Below are 21,044 nucleotides of genomic sequence, written 5' to 3' on the forward strand. Positions count from 1 at the left end.
AGCAGAATGCCGGCACTGCACTTGCACATCACACAGCATCCATCACCCAGGATTTACGATATCTTCAGAAAGGGCGGCGATGCAACAAGCTAGTGAGTAACTGCGGCTCTGCCCCCATGACGTCCTTTTCCAGCAGGGACAACGGATGCTGCGGGGAGTGAATGCAGCATCGGTTTCATGTGAAGTCACGTTTGATTCTTCTCTCAAACAAAACGTCACAGGAAGTACAGTAAAAAAAAATACATTTAGAGATTAGCTAGATAGAGAGAAGTGTAGGTTATTATGGAAAAAAGGAAATTACAAAAGTGGATAGAATGTAAGGATAAATAGAAAATACATCCTGGAAAACCTTGATCAACCCCCAATTTATCATTATTTTATTTCTAATATAAAACTAAAGCAGTTACAATTGATAATTACTACTGAAATAATGCTAAATTCTGCTTTTGCAACTTAGTCCACTATTATACTCCATGAGTCCAGTATTATAACTGAGTCCACTATTTATGACTACACAGCAGCATTGTATTTTTGTACGTGATTCCATCTGTACACTTTTACTACTATATAGCTGCACCATACCTTACTGTTGAAAACATTAATACTGAGACACAGACATTGTTGGCATGAGATTATAACAAATTTTCCAGCCCAGTCTGGAAAAACTTCAGTCTTTATTACTCCCCTGTGTGTATCCAGGTAGATTTTAATTCCCACACCTCACGGAGTCTGTTTTACAAATGCGGATGAAAATGCATTTAAAATCCAGAACCTTTACCATGTGCATTTTACAAGAAATCTATAGAGTACAGTGATATTCAGCTAAATACCGTTATCCATGTGTTAATTGTTATCATCATATGAAAGGTCTGCTTTGAATAATGTAGCTCTGAGGCAACCTATGGCTTTTTTAGCTCAAAGAATTAAAGCAAATCTCTCAGCAGGTTTTTTCTCTATGAGAGCAGCATGATGTAGGAGCTGAGAGCCTGGTTCCAGCGATGTGTCACATACTAAGCTGTGTATTGTTGTTTTAATAAGGTTAAGGCCCCTTCACATTAAGCGACGCTGCAGCGATACCGACAAAGATCCGGATCGCTGCAGCGTCGCTGTTTGGTCGCTGGAGAGCTGTCACACAGACCGCTCTCCAGCGACCAACGATGCCGGTAACCAGGGTAAACATCGGGTAACTAAGCGCAGGGCCGCGCTTAGTAACCCGATGTTTACCCTGGTTACCATCCTAAAAGTAAAAAAAAACAAACACTACATACTTACCTACAGCCGTCTGTCCTCCAGCGCTGTGCTCTGCACTCCTCCTGTACTGGTTGTGAGCACAGCGGCCGGAAAGCAGAGCGGTGACGTCACCGCTCTGCTTTCCGGCTGACCGACGCTCACAGCCAGTACAGGAGGAGTGCAGAGCACAGCGCTGGAGGACAGACGGCTGTAGGTAAGTATGTAGTGTTTGTTTTTTTTACTTTTAGGATGGTAACCAGGGTAAACATCGGGTTACTAAGCGCGGCCCTGCGCTTAGTTAGCCGATGTTTACCCTGGTTACCAGTGAAGACATCGCTGGATCGGTGTCACACACGCCGATCCAGCGATGTCAGCGGGAGTCCAGCGACGAAATAAAGTTCTGGACTTTATTCAGCGACCAACGATCTCCCAGCAGGGGCCTGATCGTTGGTCGCTGTCACACATAACGATTTCATTAACGATATCGTTGCTACGTCACAAAAAGCAACGATATCGTTAACAATATCGTTATGTGTGAAGGTACCTTTAGTGTTTTATCAGCAAGAGATTATACAGGACTAGTTGTTCCGTGCCTCCTAGTCAACTGCTCTGTGTTAGCCCACCCCCACCTCTGATTGGCAGCTTTCTATCAATGTGAAGTGTCCACAGAAAGCTGCCAATCAGTGGTGTGGGCGCGGTCATACAGGGTTCAACATTCAGACCACTTCTAGAGCTGAGCCCCGCTAGAGTTTAGGTGGTCATAATAAAATGACAGCATGCTGACCAGCAAGTGACACGTCGCTGAAATAATACATTATACATTATACATAATACATTATGGTGTTCTCAGATTGCATAGCAAAAACCTTGTGACAGATTCCCTTTAAAAGTCTGATCATGTGACAAGCAGAGAGTTTGAAGTTAAAGAATTGAAACACAAAGTCTAATGCGCTTCACAGGATTTGGTAAGTTCTTGGAAATACATGCGCTAGTTTTGGAGACCAATGTTGTTCTTCCACTTTCTGCTTTTGGAACACAGAGTAGTGATTGCAGGATACAAATGTCCACATCACTTCTTGGTCTAAGGGGTATCGTTTCTACTTATGGAGAGTGACATACCAGCTCTGGCTTGTCAAGGTAAGGAGGCTTATTCGCCATGCAATGCTCCTCTGGGAAATATAATATGCAAATTGCCTCTTCTGAGAAAAAGAGGACTTAAACTCTATTGCGCCACCTGTTGGAAGTAGCGTGTCTGCGAATTGAGATACTGAGTTGGCTTTAAGTCATATTGCACGACTCGTTAAAGGGTTGATTGTGACTTGTAGGATCGCTGCTTCCAACAGGTGGCGCTATAGAGTTTAAGTCCTCTTTTTCTCAGAAGAGGCAATTTGCACATCACTTCTTGGCATGACATTACTGTGGAGATCAAGCCATACTACCCATCTACCCACCAAGATATGTATTCTGCTTTGTAAACAATGAGAAACTTCCAACTTTTCAGTTGCATTTAAAGGGATTCTCCACAAATAGAAAAACAAATATAATAAAGTAAATGTAATTATAATTAAATCCATAAATACCTTTAATTAGCAAATCACACTTGTTTTGTCTGGGCAGGAAGTCACTGTAGTATATTACAATGTCCACTGTTTTGTCACACTGCCAGAGTTCCTACTGCACATGCTCTCAGGCCTCCGTACAATTAATATTCTCATACAGATTACTGCCAGTGTAACAGGACAGCAACATTTTAATTTTACGTTGATCACCTATCTAGAAAAAAAGACATTTTCTTCCTTCCTTCATTCCTTCCTCTTTTCCTTCCTTCCTACCTACATTCCTTTCTTTTCTTCTCTTTAAGGCAGAAAGAACGTTTAAATATCAAAAATATTATTTTTATGGTAAAATAAAGTTAGATACAAGAGTTCAAGGAAATTTTACATTTAGGTCATGGACTCGATATAATATTGTTAAGCCAGTTCAGTGGACTTTAGTGAAATAATAATAACTAACTACCGATAAGTTTAGCAGACTGGATATATAAAGCATTGATCAAGCTAAAGTATACTGGAAACACATGGAAAGGACAAAAAAATATCAATCAGTATACCGGTATATCCTTTTTTCATAGAAAAAGTTCAGCAGAGTTGCCCCTTCTATTAATTATCCCTTTAGATTTATTGAAACATGTGTTTAGGCTTACCTAAGTAAACTGTTAACTGAATGAGGTATGAAAGGCATGGCTTTAAGATAATATACAGTGAATATACGGTACATTTTAGAAAAGTATTAGTGATTCTCTATAGTGGGTATCAACTCATATTTATGTTTCCAGATATCTGGATTACTGAACAGTGGCTGTAAACTAAACAGATGTGTAGCAATAATGAAACTTTGTTAAACTGTAAAAAATAATGGTAAGATCACTTTGACCTAAGCCTGACCCCAATGACAATGTGTCTTGGTAAATTGCGCCGTAGACCCCCTGTTAGAGCCTCTCCTGTATTGCACTGATGAGAGGCAAATACCCTGAAACAAGTGCCTGCAAATGGAGTTTCTGGTTTGGCTTCTCATTCTAAGTCATGTGACAAAGCCCTTTAGCGTCAATAAGGACTTTTAGAATTGCTACTTCCAACTGGTGACTCGAGAGTAGACATGAGCGAATATGTTCGGCTCACTCCTTATTCGGCAAGCTATAGTGCTTACCGAAGAAGCTGCAACGGGAACCCAGATACCTGGAGCGCTCCTGATAATCAGGTGTCCGGCACAACAGCTGCATGTGTCGCGGCTGTGTGACACTCACAACATGTGCATGGAGAGCCTGTGTGTTGTGAGTGTCACACAGCCGCGACACATGGAGCTGCAGCACCGGACACCTGATTATCGGAGCGCTCCAGGCATCCGGGTTCCCGCTGCAACTTCTTCGGTAAGCGCTATAGCTTGCCAAAAAAGGAGGGAGCCGACATGTTCGCTCATGTCTACTCTAGAGTTAATGTCCTATTCCTCTACAAAGAGCATATTAAATTTAATAATACTCACAGGTCCAAGCTTCAGATCTTGCAAGATATCATCATAGTACTGAAACTCTGAGATCTCCAGTTCCACGAGCTCGTCCTTCAGTTCTAGTATCCGTCCCATCACTCCATCTAGAACCAGCCTGATCAGCCTTCTTTTTTGTGGATGTGTGATCTGATCATATGCCATTTCCAGATTACGAAAGATCTGTAGGTACCGAATATATAGAGTTCCAAGCTGTTGGGCAACTGCCATGCGATCTTTCTCTGGTTTGGGTGGCACATCTGGCATCTCCTGCAGGAGCAGATGTGTCAGATCTTGTTGGGCCTCCACCCACATTTTGTTGTAGAATCTATGAAAAAATGATGTGTTCTATGAATAAGATGATCCACTGATACACAGAACATCTAAGAATAACTATAACTCTGAAATACATTCCAGTCTTCTGCGGGATTAGGATATGAGATTATAAATGAATTATTTTTATCTTCGTATTAGCTGAATTGGTTCAGAGATATAGCTACACAGCCTGGCAGGGTTTGTGCCTGGTACTGAGGGCACCAGCAAGCAACTCTGTTTTGGTAAGGGCTAGGAAAATTGACTTCTTTGCCCTTGGTGAAGGAATGCCTAGCTAATACTTTAGCTTAGGTTATCTAAGATTTTTAATAAGTTGCTACAAACAGGGATATTATTATCATTATATATCTGGCAAAGCCCCCATCACCGTTCTGATGACCCTGTGGGTTTTTGTAAAATGTTTTGCAGTGATTACATACTGACCATGCACATGTGACTGCTGCAGCCAATAACTGCTTTATCCATGCTACAGAAGACGCCTCACTGGAGTGAAAGGAGATTTAATAGGTGAGTATACTGTAGGTAATTTTGTTATTTTATTGCATTCCAAGATTTGTGGCTATTAAAAAATCTGTGAGTTATGGACAGCCCCTTTAATGTCTACTTCTTCACATTTCTGTTGTGCAGCAATATTGATTATCACAATTGAATTAGTTTCTTAGTTTGTGTATTAATATAAGGAGAAAACTACAAAGCATTGGTGAATCTTCCCTTATGTAATGACTAGATGGATGTCCGATGCTATCGCATCGGGAGGGTGGTGACGCCGGCAAGGAGGGTGCCCCAGTGGTCTGGATCCGAGCAGCAGCTGGGATCCCAGCAGCGTCCGGGATCCCAGTGGCGGTCTGGATCCCAGCGGCGGTCAGGATCCCAACGGTGGCCTGGATCCCAGAAGTGGAGAGGGGTTCTTGCGGCATGGGGTTCTTGCGGTGGGGGAGTCGCAGCAGCAGGGGGTCCGGCAATGACCTGCTGGTGGTACTGCGCAAGGGCCTGGCACCACCAGCAGGTGCCATATTGGAATACCCATCACTTGGGTATTCCAATATGGTGGTCGGCATACTTCCGGTGCGGCGTAGTGGATTGTGGGATTCGAGGACATCCAGACAGAAGTGGATGACAGACAATTTGAGGGAATTACATAAATAGATGGCAATGTATCATTTGTAGAATTGTGGATATTATATTTGTAGGTTTAACTCATCTAAGCTTTTATTAACTGCAAGAAATATGCTTTACAGCTGCTACATCGGTCATAGACAGCAAAAGACAGGATCTGCCTCATCGAATTCTACAGAAGAACTTTATGTGATGCTGAATCACTCATGGACAAGCCATGAGACAGGGTAGACAAAGGCATGGTCAAGTAACAATCCGGGGTCAAATACCAGGAGGGTACCTCAAGATAAGGGGATAAGGCAAATAGATAGTCAGAGGCCAAGTCTGGGGTCAGGTACCTGAGGTCGGAGAGCATCAAGAGCAGAAGGGATAACACATATGAATAGTCACAACAAATTCTAGGTCCACCAACTAGTTCAGGGAATCAGACATACAGCAAAGCACACACCAAACAAAGCAAAGCTACATCTGATAGTAGTCTGCTCATTGCTAGCCAGCTAAATAGTTAGCAAATAATTAAGGACAGGAGGCACCTGGAGGAACATCTCCTGTAATCTGTACAGAACAGGAGTATGAGCTTAAGGCTTCTTTTACACTAACCATGGTTTTGCGTTCCATTTTTGCATCCTCAATAGATTTCTATGGGGCCACAAATACAGGCCTCAATAATTCCACAGTGCACGGTGCGCCGTATGACCATGAGGGCCGTAAAAAAAGATTGAGCCTGCTCGATCTTTTTCATGGCTTACGGACATGGCCCCCATTGAAAATAAATTTGGCCGCAAAAACAACGGAAGCTTATTTTTGTGATGCACCGTGACTTCCGGTATTGCAGAACGCCGTTTTTTTTTCCAAATACTTTTTCAATAGTATTGGAAACCCGAAAAACGGCGATCTGCAAGTTTTTTGCGGTCTGTTATTGTGGCAGACCGTGAAAAATGCGTCGATACGGCCTACAAAAAAGGTCTGCAATAACGGGCCGCAAAAAGCCTGGTAAGTATACAAGAAGCCTAATATGACTAGAGTGAAAAGTGTAAACATTATTAAATATCGATCATGATATGAAAATATACAAAAATAAAACAAAAAAAAAGAATATGAAAATTTGCATAGCATAACAGGTTGTTTTCTGATGGCATATTCCTTGTGCCTTCAAAATCACTATAAATGCCATGCCAAGGCCTATTAAATAAATCAGATAGATCAAACACCTGCTTCAGATCTAGGAAGCTTACATGTTCTGTGATGTTTAAGCACCAATTTAAATGGTTAAAAATTGGCATAAAAGCCCATGCAACCTGGTATTTTGATATTTTTTTCACTTTTGAGCGAAAAAAGGGTAAACAGTAATCTGTACAGTGTAGGCACCTTCTTCTCACAAGACATCCACTTATCCCAGATGGATGAATGTTGTATTCTGTTCCTCAAGACTGGGTATTGAGAACAATAAAGTAATATTATGGTATTGTCCTATTGAGTTCACTTGGTGAACATGGCAGCTGCAAATCTCAGATCTCAATAGAAGGGGTGGATAGAAGGGTTAGAGGTGCCAGGCGTCCTGTGCTGAGGTGGGGCTAAAAATGCATATATGTAATGGGTTCTGGTGTCACCATGGTGCCCGCTTTGTTCAAAGATAATAGTAAGGTTGGCACAAGTTCAGCTGAGAAGGTCTTTGGGCAGCTTTAATGTGCAGTCTGCTTACTCTGCCAAATTCTTTCTTTTTTTTTCTGTGAGTTTGAGTCTCACGTCCGTTTCACCTTAACACACCCTGGCAGATGCGGACCCTCCATGAGCTTCTGGTAAATCTCACCCATGTTGGCAAGGGAAAGCACACATGTCACTGTTTCAGTATTATGACTGCTCTTGCCTTTAATATATAACAATTAATAAAGCAATTATACATTTTAAGTTTAAAGACGATGCAAAGTCCAACAGCCATTAACTTATACAAAGTGAAATTCTGTTCTCGTGCTTTATTTTATGTACTGGGATGATTGTGATACATAAATACATTCTGACCACATTAATATGCAAACCCTTTAACCAAGTATGTGGGCCACACATACCTTTAGATCACCCATGTTTGTGGAATCTGATGCAATTAAACTATATGAGATCCTTAAAGGAACACTAAGCACAGAAAAAGTGCAAAAATATTCTCCAAAATTTCTCAATTAATCTCCTCATTTGCTTTCATCTTATTTATTACAATTAAAGCAAAGAAATTTACAAAGAAATATCTGTATCTTGCGATCTCAGCCTTTCCCCCTCCTGCTCACTTTTCTGTGTGTGGCTGTATGACAACTGACTTCAGCAGAAGCATCTCTGTTGTACATTGTCTGTAGTAGAACAAAACATTGTTAAGCCGCACCCTACTTTCTAAAGAAGTGGGGCTTCAGCAAGCCATCGGTCAAAGGTGGAATTGATCATCAGAGTTAGCCCTGTGTTCTCTACAGGATCTTTTATTTAAGACTGACTGCATAAAATGCTGCAGATTCAGATTTCTTTTTTTAGTTAGGTTAAGAGTTCTTTTAAAGCACCACTCCAGAGGTTTTTTTTTCCAATTTCAACGCTGTAGTGGTGCCACTAATCTAAGTTCCCTGAGCCTAGTCTTATATTTGCATAGTTCCCCAGGGTAGTAGTCATAAGCGAGTGACTTGAGCCCGACACACCGGCACGCTACAGAAAAAAGGGTCTTTTTCCAAAGTGTGTGTTGCTGTTGTGGTGGTGGACACTTCTTGCCCCATCTGGTCTGCCACATTTAGCGTGGCTGTGAATTCCCGCGACTCCCACAAATGGGAGACCACAATGATGTATAAAAACAAGTTTAACTTTACTGTTCGTTTCACTGATCCACAAAGCACAGCAGGAGACTCAGACATCTTTCTTTAGGTTCCAATACAGAGACATCTCTTCAACAAACATTTTTCAACAGCACAAGTGGTGAATCTTCTCACCAGCGGAGTTAGGGGCTTTCAAGCTTCCTAGACAGCTATACCCCTTCAGCTGCTTCTTCCTACTTTCTCTAGCTTCAGCCACTTTCAGCAACCGCGTAAACAAACCTCCTGTGGCTAACTTCTTTACTGTTTGTGCCCCTAGCCTTGCTGACTAGTCTCTTCTTAGACCTACAGCTCTCAAGCCTTGGCTGACACTTAGAGTTCCCGGAGTCCTTTAGGATCTCTCACAAGTTGCTGAACCAAAGTTCCCTTCCCCAACTTGCCTGCTAAGAGTATTCCACAATCACCAAAATTAACAATTGCTATCACAAGGAAACATATCAGGAACAAAACATTATTCACATTCTATATCGCAGCAGCATTAATGTCTTCAGGGGGAACACGGCAGCTGGTCATCTCTTTACATTCTTACCAGCCGCTGTCTTCAGCTGTTCCCTGCACCGCTGCAGTTCCGCACCACCATCTTGTGACCCCAATTTCTGAGTGATCGGAAGTCAGAGGAAATGGTCACAAGCTCTCAATGTAAGTCTATAAGAGATTTGTTCTGGCTTCGTTGTGGCTATCATAGACTTCCATTAAGTTGTGACTTCCAGATTGCCCAGAAAACACTTCAGCAACCTGGGAGGTCGAAAACTACTGGAGAAACAAACTGAGCATCGCTGATGACAGATGAAGATAGCGGCAGGTGAGTATAATACTAGGGGCGGGGACCTTAGATTAGTAGAACCACTCCAGCGCAGAAATAAAAAAAAAACGCTGGAGTAGTGCTTTAATTATCCAATAAATATTTGAAGAATTTGAAGAGTCATCCTATACTCCTTATTGGAAATTACATTTTCTAAGCTTAGAGGTCACTGGGACAATGTTTTTGAGTGGCAGTGCCTCTTACAGCTGGATTATGAGCCTACCACAATACAAAAGCTCTTCAGAACCGATGTGAGAGACAAAATATAAAGTTCAAGATGTTGACTTGATCTTCAAATTCCCAAAATCTCAATCCAATTGAGCATTTGTACCATGTACTGAAAAAGAGGCCCCATCCTAAAGCATCTGCTGGTAAGTTCTCAGTACCAGATATCACAGGGCACCCTCAGAGGACTTTTGGAATCCATTCCTTAATAAGTCAGAGCTGCTTTAGTAACATAAGGGCCTATGTAGCGGGGTCGGGTTAGCTCTCTTAAACTCCCCTAAGCATGTCCTGGTTTAGAGTACATATATATATATATATATATATATATATTTGTATGTATCATTGCCACGTATTGTTTGCTAAGATGTATATTTAATATTGCTATGTATGTTATATTTAATGTATATTTCCTAGGGAAAGTGTAGCATTAATATTGGACCACTAGATGGACGTAGCGAACGTTATGTAGGATAGGGACTTAGTAATAGTGTAGATAGATAATGTAGGAGGAGTCACTTAGGTTAGAGTAAGGGATCTTCCTGTTTTCAGTCAGAAGGGCCTGGGCGCCCATAAAGCTCAGAAGGGCTTAGATGCCCAGAAATAAGATAAATACCCCGCAACGTTGGTGCTTAAGCATAGTGCTCAGCCATCCAGCACCCCCTTTACCAGCTTGGATAAAGCCATGCAAGCATCAGCAGCTTCTGGACGAAAGCTTTACTTATCAGTAGACACAGCAGGAAAGACTGGCGAGTCGCTCACCGTGTGGCAGATGATTGCATTGGCTGATGCCCTCGGAGCTGTATAAAATGGAACTGGATGAGCTGTGATGAAATGAAAGTAAACTGTTGTGTTTGAAGTTACACTTGGACTGTGTCTCAGGTATTCTGAAAGGGACTGGAGCAGTTCGACTGCAGCCGAATATAAGACCTGCCAGTGCAGAGAATGGAGCAGCAGGTGAGCTGTTAAAGGGACATGATTTTTATGTAGAGGGAGGCCAGGGCATGCAGTGCCCGAGTAGCTGGGCCACGACTACGGCCCTGGCTTACCTTTACACCTACGTAATATTAGATAGGTGGTTTTAGTGCTATGAGTGATTGGTCTGTAATATGAATATGGATTACTATAACGTTCATGCAGCAGTAAGCATAAAAAAACAACAAACTGTATAGCGCTACAAACTTGAGTTCAAAATGTATGGGGGTGGACAAGGGAGAAGACGAGTACAGTTGATGCCTGAGTAACTGCAAGAGAACACTGCCATCTGCTGGTCAATGGAAAAAGTGAAAGTAAAAAAATAATTATAGTAATAGGAAGCCCAAGGGTGGAAGTGCATGTTCCTGTGGAAGAGATTGAAGACGACACACCTGTGTCACAGATGCTAATTATACTTACAAGGCCAAGCAGTTAGGAGTTGGTGCCATAATCTGTACCAGGACAAGTCATTTTGCTGTGAAGTGAGCTTACAGCCACCATTGCCACGGAAGGGTCTAAAAGCGGTCAGATGCCGGAGAAAATCTGAGCTGTGATGAAGATCCATTCCCCAAGCCAATAGAAGTCAATGATCAGCGCCAGTAGAAGACCGTAAGCAGCATCAATAGAAGAACGTGACCAGTTCAGAACCAGGCCCAGCAGACGGCTGTAGCAGAGGACCATTCCTGTGGGCTCTTACTTACAGCATAGATGTATGGTACAGGGTGTGGGATGGGGCCGTGCATCGGGGAACGGAGACAGCCAGTGTGATGAGCACGCTAAATATCCAGTGATTCGCATACCAAGGACTTGCGGCCTGGCGAGAAATACCGGTGACCCCCTGTAGGGCCAGAGAACAATCTGAGGAGCTTACAGAGACTTGGAAAGAACAGGCCAAGTCCTGAAAGTGGCAACAGTTAAGCTGAGACATAAAGGCTAATCATTATTCTTTACCTCTCGCTTAACTGGTAGAGAATAAGGACAGTGGACATAAACAGGACATTGAATAGATATAGCATTACGTTGTATCGCTGTCTTCTGATAGTATCATAACATACAGTATTGACCCACAATATAAATATATTATATATACTTATAGATAGATTTCCTTTCTGTATTATTCAAATAAATAGTATTGTCTTCTCATTGTCTGCGCTGTTGCATCCAAGTAACCTGTTTACAAATTAATGAACAATCTATTGTTTGGTGACTTATAGGAACACATACAGTATAGTAGTGTAGGAGTTTCCGTAATATTCAAGTCTAGTAGTTTACCGGGAAGACCAATCAGTACATTGATTCCCAAAGACACTGAATGTCTAAGTACTGTATCTGCAGCTTTTACAGTTTTTGTAGGATAAAATACAGTACATTTTCCATTTCTTTTCCTGTTGTTCATTGAATCGCGTCATTTAAAATCTTATCCAGACACTTCCCATTGTTTTTGCAAATTTTCATAGTATGCAACAACTAATTACTTTTTACCCATTACTGCTTGCAATGATGTTGCGGCAGCTGGACACAGTCATAGTTACCTTTTTATGAGCATAACTAAGCATTAGCAGACTGTATGATTTTTTTTTTCCATCTCTGATTTCTAACAGGAAAAAAAAAAGATAAAGGCACCGAGAAAAAAAACTGGCTCGCAAAGAAGTAACAAAAAACCACAGGGTGTGGAGTAAAAGCCTCAGATGTGGAATTTCCAGCCAGGCAGAGAATGTACAGTGCAACACATCCTCCTAATTCTTTTATGAATGCACCTGCTTTTATAAAGCCTTGTGAAGTGCACAGTGATCTACACTATTCTGCCACTCCAGACCGCCATTGATCTGGTTATGGGGTGACAATCTAACCACTGATCGTTTCCATTAAAGAAGATGCACGGTTTTTATAGAAAGCAAAGTCTGAAAATGTTATACTGCTAAAACTCCGTGAGTGAACACACCCTAAAGGTCGGACACTTGGACAATTTGTCAATTTGACAACAGAGAAGCGAAGCTAAAGTGTTCAAGCTGTTTAATTCCTTCAGCTAAGAAGCCCTGTAGATTACAACACAGCAAGTCAAGTTCACAGTGAAGTCTTGGTGCACTTTTTGCATCTGGCTTACGCAGTTCCTGATTCATCAGTGCAGGCATTTTGTTCACCGGCCTTCATGAACAATGTGCTGTAAAAATAAGATTCCCCAAATTCATTAGGAGGCATGTCTTTTCATTTCTGTGTGCCAGAGGGAGAATGGTATGCCAGTCTGGGACTGGAGTATATTTCTGTCTAAAGTTATGCCACTTTTGGGCATAAGTTATTATGAAATTGTCGGACGGCCCGGGCCAAGCCCCATTATGCCGGAGCTCTGACCTTATCGCGAGTGGTTGTGGATCCAATCCCCTAACATCTTACAAGATTCTTTCAGCTATGACTCTTCTCTATAGATTTCTTTATCTCTTCTCTTTTGCAGCAGAATGTTTTTTTCTCTGGTAACATATCCTTTTCTCATTCTAAGGCCGGGGTCACACTAGACCATAATACGGACGAGTGAAATGCGATAAAAAATCGCATAGCACTCGTCCCAATGTTAACCAATGGGGCAGCTCCCATCATCCAATATTTTCTCAGCCGTATTCAGGATCCGAGTGAAATCGCAGCATGCTGCGATTGTCAGCGTTTCTCGGCCGAGAATCGCCAATGAAAGTCTATGGAAGCCCCAAAAATACGGATCACACACGGACCAGCAGTGTGACTTGCGAGGAATACGCAGCGCTGTTAGAGAGAAAAGCCGGTAATTCAGTGCGGTGTACAGTAAAATCACACTGACAGCTTAGAATAGAATAGGTCGAATAAATGTGTACACATAGAATAGGTATATATATATATATATGTCAGTGAGACACATATATATATATATATATATATACTATATATATATATTAATATTTCTTCCAGCGCTAGACAGCTTTAAAACCGATAATTCAATTACCGGCTTTTGCTTTCTCCTTCCTAAACCCGACATGATATGAGACCTGGTTTACATACAGTAAACCATCTCATATCACCATTTTTTTTGCATATTCCACACTACTAATGTTAGTAGTGTGTATATGCAAAATTTGGCCGTTCTAGCTAGTAAATTAAGGGGTTAAATGGCGGAAAAAATTGGCATGGGCTCCCGCACAATTTTCTCCGCCAGAGTAGTAAAGCCAGTGACTGAGGGCAGATATTAATAGCCTGGAGAGGGTCCATGGTTATTGGCCCCCCCCCTGGCTAAAAACATCTGCCCCCAGCCACCTCAGAAAAGGCACATCTGGAAGATGCGCCTATTCTGGCACTTGGCCACTCTCTTCCCATTCCCGTGTAGCGGTGGGATATGGGGTAATGAAGGGTTAATGCCACCTTGCTATTGTAAGGTGACATTAAGCCAGATTAATAATGGAGAGGCGTCAATTATGACACCTATCCATTATTAATCCAATACTAGTAAAGGGTTAAAACAATAAACAAACACATTATTAAAAATTAATTTAATGAAATAAACACAAAGGTTGTTGTATTAATTTATTCTACTCTCAATCCACTCACTGAAGACCCTCGATCTGTAAATCAAAAAAAAAGAATAAACCAACAATATGCATACCTTCCGAGGATCTTTAAGGTCCAACGATGTAAATCCATCTGAAGGGGTTAAAATATTTTGCAGCCACGAGCTTTGCTAATGCAAGGTTGCTCATGTCTGCAAAACCCCGGAGAATGTTGGTAAAGTAGGTCAATGACCTATATTTACCTGCATTTGCGGTGAGGCGCCCTCTGCTGGCTGTTCCTAGATCGTGGGAACTTTCCTAGAAAGCTCCCAGGCTCGAGATCATAAGAGGGCGCCCTCTGCTGGTTGTCCTCATATGAACTCGAGCCAGGGAGCTTTCTAGGAAAGTTCCCACGATCTAGAAACAGCCAGCAGAGGGCGCCTCACCGCAAATGCAGGTAAATATAGGTCAATGACCTACTTTACCTACATTCTCCGGGGTTTTGCAGACATGAGCAATGTTGCATTAGCAAAGCTCGTGGCTGCAAAATATTTTAACCCCTTCAGATGGATTTACATAGTTGGACTTTACAGATCTGCGGAAGGTAAGGATATTGTTGGTTTATTATGTTTTTTTTTTCCAGAACGAGGGTCTTCAGTGATTGGATTGGGCGTTCAATTAAATATTAAAACAACCTTTGTTTTTATTTCATTAAAATAATTTTTAATAAGTCGTTGAGGTAATGGATAATATGTGCCTTCTTAGAAACGTCCATGACGACCCATTCGAGGAAGCAACTAAACGCCTCAAATAGTGAGCAGGATATGGAGCACCCCATGGGCAAACAGTGATCTATGTAGTATGCTCCTTCACAGAAGCAGCCCAATGGGAGGACACTATTCGGAGGCACAGGTAGTAACCGGAACGCCCCTTCAATGTCTGTTTTGGCCATTAGGGTGCCCTTTCCCAACTTCTTGATCCGTATGATTTTCTCGTCAAAGGAGGTACAGTATATAGTACTGTACTTGGTTCCACGTCGATGTTGTCGTTTACTGACCTGCCCCTTGGATATGACAAATGCTAAATTAGTCTGAATGTATTGGGTTCCTTTTTTGGCATGACTCCCAATGGGGATACCACTATGTCTTCTAAGGAAAGTGTTCTGAATGGACCCGCCATTCTACCTAAAGATATTTATTTTTTAAAATTTTTTGTCACGACGTCTGGGTGTTGGTAGGCTGATTTTAGATTTTTACTCCAGTCTTTCTTGATTTTAGAAGGGCATGACATGCCTATATCTGTGTCTCCTCCTCCTTTTACTCCTCCACCTCTTTTCTTTTTGCATGACTATATGTAGTTGTGACCTTTCATGTGTTTGTTGTGTCTTCTGAGCAGTTTGTCAGCTTTTGGACACCTTTTAAGGTGTTTTTTATGTGTTTGTATGTGTTTGTGTTTGCCTGCCATTGGTTTCAATGGGGTTCGATGGTGTTCGTTGAACGTTCGACGAACATTTGTCGAACACGCCCCAATTCGACGAACCGAACCAAACTCGAAAACTAGGGGGTGGCTCAACACTACTGGAGACCCACTCTGTAGTGACCACACTAAGTTGTCCATGTAATTTCCTCTTTAGGCGACACTTGTATATTATTCACCAAGAATTGACGCAAATACATTGATAAATGTTGGGCAATGTCGGGCTTTTACAGTGCCTTTCGGATACGGTCTTTATATACAATGTTATATACAATGGTGCCCAGCAAGTGCCCCATGTAGAGAGTGCGGGCACCTATTTTCCACTAGGAACTGACATGACATGGGCAATTATCAGCTTTTCATAAGGTTCTCCCTCCTGCTGGATTAAACACATAGCTGTGAGATCGCTGCAGACACCACTGAGTTGTACCTACTGTATATCCCAAGAGAAAAAAACAAAACAATGGAATTCAGAGAAGAATAATACTTTTGTATATTTGAAGGTTGCTTAGCAGGGACAGTGTAACCTGGGCAGCCGCAAAGGGGCTCAAGAGGTAAGGGGGCCTAGTACCACCTCCAAAGCAGGTGGAATTGCGCATTATGATGACTGCACAGGGCCTATATATTGTTTTTGAACAGGGGACCTCATTTGCCTGCGTCTGCTCCTGTTTCCTACAGTCAGCTAAACACAAGCAATGACTGAGTACTGAAGCCTAGTGCAATCTTAAAGCGGTCATCTGTGACTTTAACATTATTGGCCTATCCTTAGGATAGGTCATCAATGTCTGATCGGTGAGGGTTTGACACCCGGCACCCCCCCATCAGCTGTTCTCGGTGTGGGCAGCAACTGGAACAGCTCAGTTGCGGTTGCTGCACAGCACAGCTCAGTCAAAGGAATAGTGGCCGGCTAAGGGTACTTAACATTCAGCCTCAATTGATGTGAATAGTTGGCAGATATGCCCAAATACCCGGCTGCGGCCAGTCTTCAGTCAATGGAGTTGTGCTGTGCAGCTCCACAGCTGAGCAGTTCTGGCCGCCACCGCCACTGGGAACAGCTGATCGGTAGGGGTCCTAAGGATAGGCCATACATGTCAAACCCTATTAATACACAAATAATAGCAAACTAGAATAAAATAGTTGCTTAATACGATATCTCAAAAATACTACGATCACAGTTCCACAATTAGCAACCTAATCACCATTCAAATTTTTTTTTCTACACCCTGCGCCCTCCTTCGTGGCTCCCCCTAGTCTCTTACCCTCTCCCATATTGTTACCTACTAAAGAAACCTATATGTATATGTACTGTATATGTCTGCTTATATAATAGAAAAGAGTGCAAGAGAAACGTGAGGTCAGAAATGTAAGTGCAGAGCTTTAAGACTGTATTGTGTGTACGAGTTACCTGATGTGGGAAAAGATTAGTATCGAAAGTGAAGATTAATTGTGATTCTGTTATATCTACTGACTGCTATGCAATTATAATATTAAGCCCAGAAGATGTCCATTATCATTGAACGCATCAGCACTGAAAACACTGCAATGAGCCACAATGGAAGCAATGTGTATGGGAGCAGTGTGAGTGTATATAGACCATATGTGCTCATCGTTGGCCCCCTCCTGCAATAAAGGAATAATCAGTACCTCTGCATCACTGCCTGTTATAACCCACAAAAAGGAGCTGTTTAACAGTGAGTGCCCTAACGATCCATAATTTATCCAGGTTAGACATAATACAAGGCTTACATCCAGGGAAGATTAGTCATAAATGCTTAATCTACTGATTCTTGCCTATTAAACAAATCTGGCGTATCGAGGAATGGCTGTGATATAATGAGGCAGAACGCTCCTGATCGCTACACACATTTCACCTTTAAAAATAACTCTGGCAAATCTCTCGGTCTTCGCTGAATTAATGGGTGCAGCGTGCGTCCCGTGTTCAAATCTCCTCATTCTCGTGAAAGATGGGATAAGAGGCGAGTCTTACGGAGACATAACCAGCGTGAAGGGCAATGAACTTATTAAAAGCCCCATTGAGGAGCCTGGCTGCAGCACATTAGATCCTCAAATGCCCAGAGAGTCTATTGGACGCTCTTGCTCTCCGGAACATAATGTTTTTAGATGGTCTGATAAAGTGGATCATATGGTACGAGAAGTGCGAGTTTGTCAGTGCGACTCTATAAATCACACCTGCAACGCACACTAGTCTGGGAAATCTGTGCTCTCGGAGTAAATGCACTCACCATTTGCAGTCATGTGAAAGACAAAGCATTATAAATTATATGCTATTTTATTTCTTGACATGGACGTAACCAACCTTTTATACTGATGACTTGGATTTGATGCAGACTATTCAAAATGACATTTTAGCAATTTTACTCCCGCAGCAAAGTCCGCTGCCTGAAATTCTTACTACTCCTATGGCATGTAGGATTCTGGTAGAAGTATTTGAAACATTGCCTATCCTGCATGATTAGTAAAGGAGAGAGGAGTGTGGTGGATAACAAGCGCTGCCGCTCACAAAGGTTAATCCAGGGGTCTTTTGTAAAACACTATGATAAGTAACAAAATTTTTGCAACTTCTGGCATTTTCACGCCAGTTTTGGCAGAGCTGGGGTAGGATGTGGGCGAAACAGGGACATGAAGCCACAGCTCATATAATTCATGCCAAATTGTGGAGTTGCTTACGCCATAAATCTTACTTCCGTTGCAGACTGGAGAAAGATTTGTGGCGAGGCACCTGGAGGCATCAGATGCGCCAGATTTATTTAGCGGCATGCACCTCATTGTTCATGCCAGTCTTGATGAAGTTGGGCCAACAGGCACATTAGAGATGTCTGTAGACATAGCATTAGCTTTAATTTCCCTCTTCTTCTGAGAAACATAATTTTTTGTTTTTCCACTGCCATAGCTCTATGAGAGCTTTTTTTGTGGGATGATATGTAGTTTAGATTTATTTTATCATATAGTGTACTGAAAAATGACAAAAAAAAATCTAAGTGAGGGGATATCGTGAAAAAACGCAATTGCAGCTCTGTTTTTAGGGTTTTGTTTTTATGGTGTTTTTTTATGTGGTAAAATGACCTGACAGTATGATTATTTAAGTCAATGCAATCATGGCGCTACCAAACTTGTATATGTTTTTTCTATATATATATTTGAGTGGCTAAAATATTCTAAACTTGAGAAAATAATGTTGGCTTGTGTTGCCATTTTCTGAAATCTGTAAAGCAAACCCGTCAGCACTATTTTGCTAAGTAAACTACAGGCATTGTCAGGTTGGCGTTGTTAAACTGATTAAAAAGAAACCTGGGGTGAAGAAATCCATCTTGTGGTTCTTGTGTGTTAGAGGTTTTCAGCTAATGAGATGCCCGTGCTCTGGGGCCGGACTGTAGGCAGAGTCTTATCTCCCTGCTCTAAGCCAGAGAAACCAAGGAAAGACCGGACCACACGCCGCCCTGAATCACAAAGTCAGTCCCTATGATGAGCAACATGTTTGTGCTTCAGGGCGGCTTATGGGCAGGTCTCTCCTTTGTTTTTCTGGACAGTTTTATTCACCCCAGGTATCATTTTAATCAGCTTAACACTGCCAACTTGGCAATGCCTGTAGTTTATTTAGTAAAATCCTGCTGACAGGTTTGCTTTAACCCCTTCACGACATGTGCCATACATATACGTTGCATGTTGGATTTACCCCTTTGATGTTGGCTCTGGCGCTGAACCCACATCTTTTCTGGCACATGTCAGCTGAATTCATCAGCTGACATGTGCCCCTAACAGCTGCGGGTGGAAACGCGATGCACCCGTGGTTGTTAACGTGTTAAATGCCGCTGTCAATCTCTGACAGCGGCATTTAACATAATCGCACAAGAAGCGCATCACAAACCTCGCCCATCGGCACCCCTGTCACATGACTTCAGGTTGTCCATAGGTTGCCATGACAACCTGGGGTCTGCAGGAGACCCGTGTGGTTGTCATAGCCGGATAACTATGAGTGCTGCCAAGCGGTCGGCGCTCATAGCAAGTGAGCATTTCTGCTACTTCAAAGCAGAGATGAAGCCCTGCTGTGTGTAGCACAGGTGACTGGAAGATCGCAGATTCTAGCCTCCCATGGAGACTATTGAAACAAGTAAAAAAAATGTGAAAAATATTAAAAAAATTTAAAAATAAAAAAGTTTAAACCAATCCCCAATTTCAAAATAAGGCCGGGATCACACATAGGCGAGATACAGCCGAGTCTCGCAGGTGAAAACCCAGCTCTGGTGTCGGCACGCCGGAGCAGAGCGTGCAGCCGCACAGCAATACATGGAGCTGCATGCTTCGCTCCGGAGTGCCGGCGCCAGAGATGGGTTTTCACCTGCAAGACTCGGCCGAATCTCGTGTATGTGTGATCCCGGCCTAAAACAATTAAAAAAATATTAAAAATACACATATTTGGTATTGTTCAAAATTGGGCAATCTATCAATATATAAAAGAATTAATCAGATCAGTAAACAGCGTAAAGAGAAAAAAATCAAAATGCCAGAATTACAGCTTTTTGGTCACCGTAACATTGCATTAAAATGCAATAACAGAACATTGTCTCTACACCAAAATGATATCAACAAAATAGCAGCTCAGCACGCAAAAAAATAAGCCCTCACCTAGCCCCAGATCATGAAAACGGAGATGCGCGGGTCTCGGATTTTTTTTTTTTTTTAAACAAATTTTGGATTTTTTTCAATAAAAAAGAGCCTATACATGTTTGGTGTCTATGAACTAGAATTGACCTGGAGAATCATAATGGCAGGTCCGTTTTAGTATTAGGTGAACGTGGTAAAAAAAAAAAAAGTGGAATTGCACTTTTGTGCAATTTCACCGCACTTGGAATTTTGTTCTCGTTTTCCAGTACATGATATGTTAAAACCAACACTGTTGTTGAAAAGTGCAACTTGTCCTGCAAAAAACAAGTCCTGACACGGCCACATTGACAGAAAAATAAAAAAGCTATTGCTCTCGGAAGAAGGGGAGGAAAAAACGTAAATGCAAAAAATGAAAATGGGCTGCGGTGTGAAGGGGTTAAAGATTTTACTTTCCATTGAAGAAGCTATGTGTGGACTTTTTTTTGAGAGACTTGCTGACATTTTTGTTGATACTATTTTTTTTCTTCATCATTTTAGATCAGACCTTAAAGGGAAGCTGTCAGCAGGATTGTGCACAGTAAGTTACAGATAGTGTCAGGTCGGCGCCATTATACTGATTACAATGATGCCTGGGTTGATGAAATCTGTCTTGTGGTTGTTGTTTAATCTTTTTTTTCAGTTTTGAGTTAATGACATGCTCGTGCTCCACGGTGGCCTGGGGGGGGTTCTTCATGTGGTGCTCTGTTTAGGTATTCATCTGTATGGCTTCTGACAGGTCGTTTCTGCTCGTTATGCCATTTACCAATTGGGTTAAGTCTTTTTATATTTTGATAGATCGGGCGTTTCTGAAAGTTGCGATACCAAATATGTGTATAGATCGGG

The 21,044-nt window shown here is 42.0% G+C and overlaps 1 protein-coding gene across 1 annotated transcript in view; it reads right to left on the bottom strand.

Annotated features, from left to right (window-relative positions):
- The window catches only part of IQCA1 (IQ motif containing with AAA domain 1), a 250,505-nt gene that overhangs the window by 221,659 nt on the left and 7,802 nt on the right, over positions 1–21,044 (bottom strand). The window contains exon 2 of the mRNA XM_069733324.1: positions 4,270–4,597. Coding sequence (XP_069589425.1) covers positions 4,270–4,597 — 328 coding nt within the window. The remainder of the gene's footprint in view (positions 1–4,269; positions 4,598–21,044) is intronic.

This window comes from Ranitomeya imitator, chromosome 7 (genome assembly GCF_032444005.1).
Source record: "Ranitomeya imitator isolate aRanImi1 chromosome 7, aRanImi1.pri, whole genome shotgun sequence".
NCBI lineage: Eukaryota > Metazoa > Chordata > Amphibia > Anura > Dendrobatidae > Ranitomeya > Ranitomeya imitator.